The following is a 13,057-nucleotide window of genomic DNA, read 5'->3' on the forward strand; positions in this document are numbered from 1 at the left end:
GCTCTGCATTTACGCTCTTTTTTTATTCTTAAGCACTTACAATTACTGCTAGCAAGGGGAAAGTTATATTATGAGGGTCCAAAGTTCCATAAAAAAAAATGCTGCTACAATTATTTAGATACAGGCAACAAAACATTTCAACACTCTACTAAACACATGACAATAGCATATTTCTCATAACTAAAATAAAAAAAAAAAAAACCAACCTCTCAGATTAACACACTGAAACCCAAGTTCTTCCATATTTCATGGTCAGGGTCATGTAGTTAGACACCAGTAATGTGCAATATGTTTCAAAGGAGTTTTATTCACCCTTACTGATAAAAGAACACATCTTACACCATTTCTAAAGTCAGCAGCAAAACCACTGCGAAAGGCACCTGTTCAGAGCCTGCAGCCACGCCGGCAGGTGAGTGGCAGAGGTGAGCAGCCAGGAGCAGGGCACACTCACCTCGGGAGGAGCGGAAGTGCTTGCTGGGCGCCGTGAAGCCCCTGGTCCCGTGCACGTTGACGGCGGCCACGCGGAACTGGTACCAGCGGCTGGCGCGGACGTCCGGCAGCCGAACGCGCTCCTCCGTGGTCTGGGGGGAAACGACACTTACACTGCTGTGCTGGCACGGTCATGTCATCTCTGTGCTACACTCAGCCTGGCTGGGCACACACCAGCACCACAGCTTTTATGCACCCACCCCACCTGACTCTGCTCTGCAGAGCATTTACAGCCGTGAACAAAATGAGAGAACCATCCAATTTTACAGAGCGCTGCAGGTCTCTTCTGGAAAAAGGTAGCCTTTAGAAAACAGGTGAAGTGTTGTTAAATTCACAAAATGAGTTTTGCAGCTATCACAACCTTTCCCAGTGTTTAGGGTCTCACTGTTCAAGTGCAAATGTTTCAGGGAACTCACTGCCCCAGGTAACAGGACTTACTTCTTCAATTCTCAGTTCTCAGAGAATTAGGGGTTCAAAATAGCTTAATGAAATCCAGCCCTGTGAGAACCTATTTTTTCTAGTTCATAGGAAACACAAAACTCAGATAATGAATGTAAGCCTTCTTCACATCTTTGGCACTTATGTCAAAAAGACAGCCTTAACTCTTCCCTGAAGACTTTTCTCAGGTCATAGGAGCTGACCTTTTCTCCAACAACACCTACTGAGATTGCCAGTGTCATGAGTTCAATTTCCAAATCCTGAGGGGAGAACCACTGAAATATGGCATAAGCATGGATACATTCTGAACCCTTTCAGTAGGAAGTGCTTTACACATTCTTATTCTGAGGCCTGTTTTCCTCCATTTTTTACCTCATTAAACTTTTGATGAGCTATATTTTGCATTCTTTCCTTTTTTTTCCCTAAGGTACAAACACCAGAACTGAACACAGCCTCCTGGTAACCACTGAATCACTTCCAACTACAGATGTAGCATTTTTGTAGAAATCATCAAAAACACATCCACTTGGAAATTTTAGCTTTACAAAATAGTTAGCTTTAGCTAACTATCTCAATTATCCAGTTTTCAATTTACTTTAGTATGTCATGTTCACTATATTTTGATTTAATTCTTTAATCAAATAACACAAGAACCTGAAACAGATGTCATGTACATGTCTAAATAAATTATACAATCATTTCTGATTACCATTACTGACCAAACATGCAAGCCCATTAAAAATGTAGTTATATCGATTTATTTTTACAAGCTCTGTTTTATACAACTTCAAGAAGCCACCTTCCCTGTAAAGGATTCAATATTGCTTGTAATGATACCAAGTAGTTTCCAAAAAAAAAGGACAACATAATTTCTGCTTTTTGCTCCCTTTCAAACCTGTGCAAGAAACCAGAAGCTGCTGACATAACTCAGATAACCCGAAATGGAGGAACTTGCTCCAGGTTTTCAGCAATGGCCATTTCAGAACCCTGACAAATTCAATTTGTAGGTGTTATCCTGCACCTAGTTTCTTCATTTGGTGACAAACAAAATTTAGGGAAACAAATATTTCATTTGTGTGTGCATGAAAGAAAAAGAGACCCTTTCTAAACCATATTATTGACTGCCCTCAGACTGCTAAGTGTTGTAGCCTGAGCCCATCACATATTGCTGCTACTCAGAGTCCCTCTCTGTTTGTATTTGTTGACCACTGTATTTGTCTTCTCAACTTAACAGGGGTAAGAGTCTTGAGACATTTTCTGTCTCATCTTTTCATTTTTAACTTCCATATTACCTGTAGAATGAATTATCCAAGGTTTGTCCTAGAGAAGAAAGATCGTACCTGAATCAACATTTGGGATTATTTTTATTTTATGGAACACTCAAATGTCTTTTTTTTTTCCAATAGCCAGGTCCCCTACTGCTGCAACTGAAAACAGGTTCAGGACCAATATTTAATCATAAATAACTAGTTACAGTCTTGTGGGCTTTTAAAAACATGTTTGCTGAACTTTGTTACAAGGCAAGCATAATCTGAATAGACTTGATCCGAAATTCCTCGAAGGAATCTTGTTTGTCACTGGCACCAGCTCAGCTATTCTATTGATTAAAAGAAAGTATTTCAGTTGTGTCAGTTTCCCGTGGCAACCATGAAAAATGTAAAATCTAATAAACTGTCAATCCATAATGCCAAAATTTTAATTTATGAACATGCCTTGGGCCTATTACTTTCCTCATTCATTTTGTTGGCCAAGCTCCTGCCAAGTTCAATGGCATGCAGGAGGTCTACCTCCAGCTACCATGATATAAACTACTTTGGCACCTCTAAGTATCCTTTACATAGAATTAATACATTTCTAGAAAGAACTAAATACTACTGAGATATCTTACACTACCTTAATGCTATATCCATTCTTTTTTTGTTTAATTGCTTTAGTTTAGTTAGTTCTCACTATTTAAGTACGTCTGGAGCTGCAATCACAATATTCAGAGTCCTTTCCATGTCTTTCACATTAATTTAAACCCACTAAAAGCTATGCTGAGTGATTATAATAACTAATAAAACAACTAATGGTTAAATTTCATCACGCACCTAAAATTCTGTCTGAATATGAAAGAAAAAACCAACAATTTTATAGAATTTTTAAGAATCATAAATAAAAAACAAAAACAAAAGGTCACAGAATCATAATTACTGTTTATTTGGCTATGCATCACCTTTTTACTTATAAGAAAAATGTTTGGAAGGTAGCTTCAAATCCTAATAGGGGTTTTATTTGGAATAAAATAATGAATTAGTCCCCAGACAAAATAACTGGCCAACATGTCCACCTTCAGCATCATGCAAAGTTCAGTGAAGACAAGGGAAAATCCCTATTAATCACATTAGGATACAACTTCATATAAGAGCAGCATGTAATCTTAATGACATAAGCTGGACAATACACATAAGAGCTTGACATTCCTTCTCAAGAGTTCATTTTAGGTCCAAGGGACAACAGGACCCTTTCCACTGGCCAGAAAGCAGAAGGAGATTGGGCTTTTGTGTAAGAATTTGGCTGAGACTTGCTCAGAGCTGCTCCATTTAGGACCAGAGCTGCTCCATTTAGGAAGCACTAACAATTCTACTCATCCTCCAGCAGCTCTTAACTGTTTAAATCCTTAGCCCTTTCCTGTTAGTCTCCTCCTCCTGTCCTTTAAAAGGGGATTATCTATTATTGTCTTCAACATGCTTACAGAATTCTCCCTCTGCTGCTCCTACAACTGCCTGATGATAAAGAGCATCCCAGAGCATGAATGACCTGTCTTCAATTCCATCCTTTGGATGAGAGGTGAGGGGAAGATATTCCCTAGCACCTTGGATGTTGCATGCAATTTAGAACTACAACATGTATATTTACATGCAAAACATTTCCTTGGAGAAAGAAAGGCTGAAAGTTAGAATTTCTTGTAAGGGAAAGGTGGGATTTACTATGACTGGGAGGGAGAAGAAAGAGAATATATCACCCAGCAGCACAGCAGTTTGATCATTCAGGTGGGATTCTTGTGTCAACACTCCAAAAAGTGTATATATATTATGTATATATGTTAAAAATTGGTGCACTAAAGTCTTCACAGCAAAGACTTGTACAGAGGACTCTCCTCTATCCAAGGATTAGAGTAATCAATGGACTGTTTCACAGTGCTCATTCCTGATTTTTCCCCACTATGAATCCTGGACTCCTCTCTGCAGCACAAATGTTTAATAGAAACAGGAGAGTACAGCCTTACCCTGCTGAGTTCACAGCTCTACACCTTTGGACACAACAAAGTAATAAAAGAATTTGCATTTCAGAGAGTGAAGAGATACCACCCAGGGTATCAGAAAAGCTGAGTTTATGTTTCCTCTGATACAAAAGAAATTCTGAGTGTTGTATCCACTACCCTACCAGCAGACCTGCCCTATTTCATGTGAATGCCATCCCACACAAGGTGGGCACTCTCTAAGACTGCTTACCAAAGCAAGCCTCTCCTGGGAGATGGAGAAAGAAACCTTTAGTGTACAGGATTGGTGGTTAGCCCCTCCAGGTATTTCTCACTGTCACGGGCTGAGAACTTTCTTTTGATTCTCAGAACCAGAACTTTGTTTCAGAAGCTTTATTTTTGAAACAGATTAGCTGTCCACAGAGTTTAGACAATTGCAGGGTGAAGCACTAAGGTCTGTCACAATCAAGCTATCAGTAAATACTGTCTTTTATTTGTTTTAGTAATAGACTAGACTAATACATGTACTTCATTACTGTCTGTCCATATGTATGTATGTGTGTGTGTGCACATAACACTTCAAATGACACTTAGACACTCTACATCATAGCCAACTTGGCCAACTAGCATCTTAGTTACCATAGTTTTTACATTAACCAATGCAAATCACTCAAATTGTTAATTATATCAAGCTTTCCCCAAAATATCAGTAAAAAAACTACATTAAAAATCCCTTCCTCCAGAAGTGAAAAATAACTAAAATTCTTTTCAATATGTTCGCCTTCCTTAAGTTATTGGAGAGCAAAATAATATGCTAATAGATTGAGCCTTCTTCCTTAAAAAGAAAACATAAATATGACACCACAAATCCAGCACAATACAATAAACAATCTTTTTCAAAATCATTGTTTCAAAGTAAAAGTACAAAGTAAAATTTTGTGTGAAACATGAGAAATTAGTTGCAAATTAGCTCCTCTAAGGGCAAGAGAAAACAGCAAGTTTTTTTTAAATTTAAACAACTTAAGGTTATTGAAAATTATAATCCCTTCTTTTTTTGGACAGACAACAAAAATAAAACATTAGATTAGCAATTGTGATGAAATATTATGAAATTTCTTATAAGATGCAAACAGTAACTTTGCATAATTATGCTACATATGTGGATAAGCAAAGAGAAATTTGATCTTTGCTCTTCACATGGTCTTTGCCTTAAGTTGCAGAGTAAAGGAAGAGCCAGAATCATCTCCCCTGGATTGAGATACTCTAGGAATCCTCAGCTAAATGGCTGAGCTCTTCTCAGCCTTTGTCTATAATTAAGGGCTCATACCTCAATGTTTTGGAATCATACAAGAAAAGAAATCTTAGTTACACAGACAAGAAAAGCCTGGAGGCTGTGCACACAATCACTTTTAGTCAAGGATATCCATCCTTGTTGCTGATACTGCAAAATAAATTCTATGGCATTCTGCCAAACAAATTTGATTGCCTGGTGGGATGTCTAAAACTACAAACACCATGGAGGTACACTACTCTGTAAAGACAGAAATTCTGATTACTAGCACCCCTCAAGGATGCCCACCCTGCATGTCCCAGAAGGTATATACAGCTCACAAAGCCAGTCAGGCATCCTTAGGCACGCCTTGAACTGACATTCCCAGTGGGGTCCACCACACCATCAAATTCCTGTCTCCTGTGATGCAGAAGGGACAGTGAAGCTGTCAGAAAGATGTCAGTCTGAGGAGGCTTCTCCTGCCACAGTGATTAACTCAGCCCTTCTGCCCTCTTTCACCAGACCCCAGGAAAGGCAGCTGTCAGGCTTCTTACTGCTCTTGCACAGGAACATTTTTCTGAGAACCACTCTTCTGCAGCTCCACTGCCAGGCAGGGTTGATATATATTCAGCTACTGTGGAGCTACTAGTGCATGTTCCCAGAAATGTGCATGAGGTCTGTTCCTGGGGTGAGAACAGCACAGCACTGTGCTCCCTTTGCAGCCACAACAGCTGAGCTTCTATAGTCTAGCACATACACGTGGTTCAGTAACAGCAAGGAATAATTCAGATCTGGCACATTTTTGCTACTTGGTATTTTCCTTGCAATAAAGATAGGAGGTTGTTTCCTGGAATGGAGAATGAAGGTTCAAGACTTGCACCTCAACTAAGAGACCACAGCTCACTGTGACTTGATAAGTTCTGGACGTGCTCCCTTGGGCTCACACAAGCAAGGTTTCCTGCCAGGGTCTGCTGCAAGAATACAATACAGTGACAGCTCCCTCTAGCACCACACTGAAGCTAAGAAATTCACTTTTGAATGTTGAGTCTCACAAGCTTGATGCTATTGCAAGATAGCATTCTCCTACACAATCTGAATTGAGAATAAACACAAATTGTCATAGAATTTAAATCATTTACTCTATTTGGCAGATGGTTCTACTTATTCTCTCTTTCCCTTTTTTTTCTTTGCTATAATGATATTTTGCAGATTTTTTCAAAATCAGCATTTTACTTTTCTTGTCAGCAGGGATGAGGGTGAAGCAATAAGATAAACGACTGGAACTCTGCCATCCAGGTGGACTGTCAGCATGGTAAAAAACAGATTGAAATTGGGAAGGAACTAAGTGAAAATTTATGCTCTGTTGGCTGCTTCTCATTAAGAAACATTTGTTCATGAATCTTACATTTTCAGTCTAGATTGCACTGAGTGATAAGAGCATGACATCATAGACTTTTCTGAATTGGGAGAGTCACACCTGAGAAAAACAACTTTAGAAAGAATAAAGGCTTTAGTTGTTTTGGTTTTTTTTCCTCCCCCAGATAAATAGCCTTTTCACCAGCTGTATTTTTTAACTTTTGACAAGACTCAAGCAGTGTCACAGACACTGTGCAAGGAATCCCACTAAACTCTAGTCTCTAGTGCAATTTCCTTGAATGGATTTTGGTCCCTAATTCTACATTTTTCAAGACATTCTGGCACTGGATCCATACTGCTTACAAAGAACTGACCTGTGCCACAGTTTGCCAGTTTGTAGCATCATCCTCACTTGGATGGATTCCTTGATTCCATCTCCTCTGAACAACATAGATCACAGGCTCAATGGAAATATTGAATTTTGAAGACCATTTCACCTCCAGGTCTCCAGACTGATGTTCTATGAATTTTAATTCTTTCCGGGGTTTCAGTGGAACACCTGTAGTAGGAACACACAGATAAAAATATATGAGTAATTTTACAAGATATGATTAAGCCATCTGTAGATGAAGCTGAATTTAAAAGTAATTTAAAAAAAAAAGTTGTTTGTTAGAGAAAAGGCCAAAAAGGCAGGAAATGATAAGCAGGGAAGTTTCAGAAGTGTTCACAGCTAACCTATCTCTGCTAACATTAAAATTTGTGTTTTTTAAAAAAATTTTCAAAATTATTTCTTTATTTCATTAAAAAGCTGGAAGATGTGAAAGCTGTAAGCTAAAACTGACTTTACAGAAAAACATTTGCCCAATACAACTGGGAGAAAAATTCCTTTAATCCCAAACAGAATCGGCTATACGTGTTGTTCAGTTTTTCACCCAATTTATCCTTAAACACATCTAATAATAAAATTTCCATTGCATCACATAGTAGTCTGTTTCACTACTTCTCTATCCTTTCTACAATAAATCTTTCTCACTGCCTTGTTTAGTCTCCTCAACTGCACCATAAACTCGATACTGGTCAAAGATGTTTGTGGATCATGGGGAACAGATTCTTTCTTTTATCTGTGGAGAAGCTTTTCATGTACCACAAGACTGTTATCATGCTTCTGAATGTTTTCTTCTTCAGTCTAATAACCACAGTGCACTCAATTTCCCTTTAAAATCAGTGTTCCCAGACCTCTGTTCACTCTTCAGTTGCCTCTGGAGACTCTCCAGTTGCCCAACAGCCCTTCTCCAGAACCAAGCCTAAAACTGAATGCAGACTATGTCTAAGCTCTTAACAGTGCAGACCAGTGAAGTGTGATTATTTCATACATCTTACATTAGTCTGATGTACTTAGGAAAGCTGTTTGCTCCCTCATGGCTGCATGATCTTATTGACTCACATGCTGTACTGCATGATGTGTCACTCTCCACTCTTCCCTAAAGAGCTAGGTAAAGTAACTCCAAGATATCTTGGAATAGATACGTTATAGCTAATGTATATTATCAAATTGTTGCATTTCAGAGAAAAATACATATTTCTAAAATATTACCATAATTTCTCTTTACACATTGACATCAAAGGATAGTTATTTCTGTTTTTATACTGCCAGTAATATCACCTTTTTGAAAACATCTGCAGTAGCTTGAAGGAAAAAACAACTCTTCAAACTTGGCATCTTTTGATTAAATCAACAAATCAAGTGTTAGATACATTTCTCTAGACACACATTAGGAACACATATTTGAGTGTGCAGCATTTTGTCACTTGAGAACATGTCACAAATGAGATCTCTATGTTGACACATAAACTTTCTTAGGAAGCTATCGTATGCACTTTAGTTATTTTGTTGTTTCAACGACTGCCCACATAAGGCCAGCTGTATGTATTGGTTAGAGAAATTGTTTCCTACTCAGTCTGCCACAGATGACTTAGCACCAAAATTTCCTCAGGTGAACAAAGAGGTGTTCTTATAAATCTGAGTATACAAGTAGCTACAAGTAAATGAAAATGATCTTGTAGATCTTCAAGAAACCTAAAAACCATCTGAAAAAAAAAAAAAAAGAGTACCTTAATTTGGTTATCACAGCAGTTTAGACCCTGGATATCCTTCAGTAGCCTAAAGTCTTAGTCTAACATCACGAACGTGACTTTGGATTTCCCTATTTGCAAATCCTTCTTTAGTTATGACACACAATAATCCTACAATCTGCATGTTAAGAAAACTTCCATCTGCTTTGCATTAGGGGCAGTTGGATTCACTTGATTGCAAGAATCTCATCCTCTCTGGTGTTACGTAATCGCGTGCAGATGGAGCGCGGCCGCGCAAACAATGAGAGCACAGCACAAGTGCACTTTAAAATACTTTTGTAGAACCAGCACCATCAGTTTCATATCCAGATGTGAAGATCCAATTACTCTTCAATGTGCCTTTTATTATGCAAATGGTCAGCCCCCTTTTTCGTGCTGGAGCAAATTACTCCTCAGTCTGCAGTGCTACAAAGTCTGCATTAGTCCAGAGTCTGCAGTGCTTAACCAAAGCATTCAAATCACTGATCATTGTATGTGTGCAGAGTCCAGGAAAAATGTTTCTGAAGGTGTCTTTCAAACAGCACATGCACCTCTGTGTCAGGAAAAGTAAGTGCACATTGGTCTTTCATGAAATCTGTATATTAAGCATTGGTTCCCCCAGAATTGAAAATGTTTCCATAAAGGGCTTTGTAAAGGGTACATCCACAGCATCAATCCAATTGCAAACACAGTTGTGCAAGGACTCAGAAATGGATACTTTTAAAATTGTGCACTATGTTTATAATACAAAACTATTTTTCTTTAAGCATGAAAAGTCATTAAACTGTGGGTGACCACCTGACCCCAGTTATCCTACTGTAATCTTGCCACACCATCAGATCCTTTGAATGTTGTGATCTTTCCTTCACAATTTACCTTTTTTTTAACAGATCTGCAGAGACACTTTCTCAAGTCCTTCATTAGGTGAGACAGTGTAAAGAAGGGGGATGAGGCCAATGATAGAAGAGTAGGAAAAACATTTGATAGCTCTACTAAAGGACCTAAATATGTGAAGACTACATAACCATTTAGTAGTACTCCCAACAGAGATGAAAAAAATCTTATTACATTAATTCAAAAACAATTGCAATATATGTCTTTGGTGGCAGTATACTTACATTGGTATTTCTTTTAGGATTGGACTTTAGCACTCAGTACTAGTGGGCAAATTCAGTTTATTAATCCAGAAAATCAGGTGGGAATTTTATGTCTACTGTTGTAAGTAATCTCCAGCACTTGATCAACAGCAAAGCTATAGAAACTTCTACAGACTTTTAGATTCAATCTGAGTTCATTTTCAAGCTGTGAGTGCTGTCAAAAGGATAAGAATAAGTACTGAACTTTTTCACTAGATCTTAGTCATGCTTGCAGAGTTTGCTCTTCCTTAGTGACAGGAAGGTCATTTAACCCTGGAGGAAATGAATAGCAAGCCTGCTCCAGTTCTATTTGTCTTTTGTTGCAGAAAGACAGGTTGAAGAGGCTAATTAGCTGAATTCATCAGCTGAGAAGGCAGTAGGGTATTGAGCTTGCCCTTCCTCTGCAAGACATATATGCTCTTACAAGCCAGCACCTCCTGCAGATCAGTGATAAGATGTTAGGGAAGGTTAGTTCTGCTCCCATTTAATCAGGCCAAACAGAGGAGATCTTCCAGTGTGTGGTTACAGAATGCATCACATCCTGTCATATGCTGTGTCAGCTCCAGCAGCACTTAATCTTGTTTTATTTATTTGTTTGTATTTACCTTTTCCAGTTACTATATTTACTGGAATGCTTTGCAGTTGTGGCATGGAGCTTGATCGTGTAAATCATTACATACACAACATGTATGTTTCACCACTCTGGTCATTTGTCTCAATAAGACAAAAGAAATAAATAAGTGATCCATTTTAACAACTTTCATTTTGAGAGGTGCTGTGTACTGGTGTGTACTAATTCCTTAAAGGAGTTGCTCTATAGTATCCTGCAAACAAGAGAGTCTCTCTTCTGCACACACTGAAAAAGATTTATTAACATTTTAATTAAAATAATGAACCTAAAAATAAATTCACCATGTTCTTTACTTAATTTGTCATGTTTCCATCCACAGTTGGAAATAAGCATGGATTTGGACCTAAGCTTGGAGCTTAGATCAGAGTTCTGCTGATTAGACTCCTGCAGAGAGCCCATGCTATGTGATTAATAAGTGAATGGTATTTATTTTTTATCACTGACATTCTTCTTAATTGATTCTTGTACAAAAACACTAACTTGTGGAAAAAAGAATATTCTTTTCACAAATTATTATTTTTCTGCATTAAAAGAACATTTCTCAAATATTTCCATGTATAAAGTTTTTTTAAATTCCAGTAAATTAAAATCTGGAATTTGTCTAAGAAAAAAATTTCTTAGCTTACATGCTCTTTTTGAAGGATGTCAAAGGAAAGGTTTATTCACAGAATCTCAGGACTGAAATAAATTAAAATTTCTTGAATAAGATTGCCTTAGATTTAAATAATGAATTAATATATATCCATGTAAGATATTATAATCTTTCATTATGCTGTTCTGTGTTGATTTGTTCTTTTATGAGATTATTTCACAGCTCCTACTTGGTAGCTCCATCTGCTTGGCTTGTAGACATAAATGTTATTTCTGATTAACAGGACCTGAATTGTTTATAGTTAAATATTTTCCTGCTGCATTCTCTCTCATTCACACCAAATTAAGTGAGATTTCACCTAAATTGACAAAGTTTGTTATGCTTAAGAGGACTCATAATAGCTACACTTTTACATTCCATACCTTTGTACAGATTTTTTGGAATTTGGCACGTATGACCACATCCATTGGAACAGCATTTCTTCACTCCAGAGCATTCAATATCAGCTTCACAACTTTCAACACAGGCAGCTGCAAAACCACTGGCCTTCTCAGGAGCTGGGCAGTCCCCTTGCTTCACAGACAGGATGTACTTAAGGAATTCACAGCTAGTTAGGCATTCATAATTCTTCTTGGGGAAAAGAGGCTAAAAGGAAAACACAAGAAGTGTATGTTTTCAACAGGAACAACCAAAAAAGAAAATCCCAAAACCCAACCAAACCCCATCAAAGAAAAAATGTTATAAATTTTCCAAGACCTCCTAAAGGATTATTCAGATTTTCAGCTTTTGCAAGACTACCCCTGAATATTTATATATTCAAGCCACTTCAAAAAAAGCATTCCAAGTGCCAAATGATGAATTCCCTCAAGTAAGACCGCCATATTTAATGGAACAATGTTGTTTATATCTGCCAGCTTTCCCTTGTTTTCCTCACATTGACTGGCTATAAAGTTGCTCAATGACAGATTAAAAACATTCCCAAAACAAAGGAGAAGCAATGGTCAGACAGTCTGCTTTTTTTGGACTATCCCACATTCTTTCCTCTGGACTTTACAACACTTTCCCCACAATATCTGATGTAATGCCACTCTAGATAACTAAGGGAAATCTTGTTTCATTATACTGTTTGAACTAAATTGGCTAAGAGAAGATTTTGCAGCATCTTTATGGTCTTGCCAGCATATTAGTAATTGTATAATTCTTCATGGAACTGGAACTGCATTTATGATAAAATGGTCAGCAGAAAATACAAATTAAAATAAGCTTGAAATATATTGATTAAAGATCAAAGTGAATAGTACTTACTTGAGAAACCTAGTCCTAGATACTTAAGTAGATGCTTCAACCCATAGACATTTTACAGTGTATGTAATACTAAGAGGTTTGCAAGATCCACTTAAAACAGTATTTAAAATAGCTTCTACCACCCTGAGAAAATATTGTGGGACATGGAAATGACTGCAGCACTGTCTGTAGTGGGCCTTTTCATACTAGAGCAACCAAAACCCTTTCACACTGATTGATGTAATCTCACAATTTCCTAAGCCTACACAGGAGTTATAACTCACTCTCTATATCCAACTAGCCATGTAACTTCTGATTCTTCCATATTCAAATGTTTTACTTTCTTGTCTTTACTCCTCTCATATTTCAGGCAAAATGAGGAAGACTCAGCTACTACAGAAGTCCAAGTGTTTCACGGATTATTTATCCTCTAAAGTCACTGTGGCCCAAGACTGTATCCCTACATTACTGCTCCCATCTTTTCATACAGAACAGCTCAGAATTTTGA

At 37.7% G+C, this 13,057-nt stretch overlaps 1 protein-coding gene across 1 annotated transcript in view; it reads right to left on the reverse strand.

The window, feature by feature from the left end:
• Positions 1–13,057, reverse strand: part of ANOS1 (anosmin 1) — a 126,381-nt gene that overhangs the window by 45,867 nt on the left and 67,457 nt on the right. The window contains exons 4-6 of the mRNA XM_056501306.1: positions 11,688–11,910; positions 7,169–7,353; positions 452–581 (exon numbers count right to left, since the gene is read on the reverse strand). Of these exons, the coding sequence (XP_056357281.1) occupies positions 452–581; positions 7,169–7,353; positions 11,688–11,910 (538 nt within the window). The remainder of the gene's footprint in view (positions 1–451; positions 582–7,168; positions 7,354–11,687; positions 11,911–13,057) is intronic.

This window comes from Oenanthe melanoleuca, chromosome 1 (assembly GCF_029582105.1).
Source record: "Oenanthe melanoleuca isolate GR-GAL-2019-014 chromosome 1, OMel1.0, whole genome shotgun sequence".
NCBI classification, from domain to species: domain Eukaryota; kingdom Metazoa; phylum Chordata; class Aves; order Passeriformes; family Muscicapidae; genus Oenanthe; species Oenanthe melanoleuca.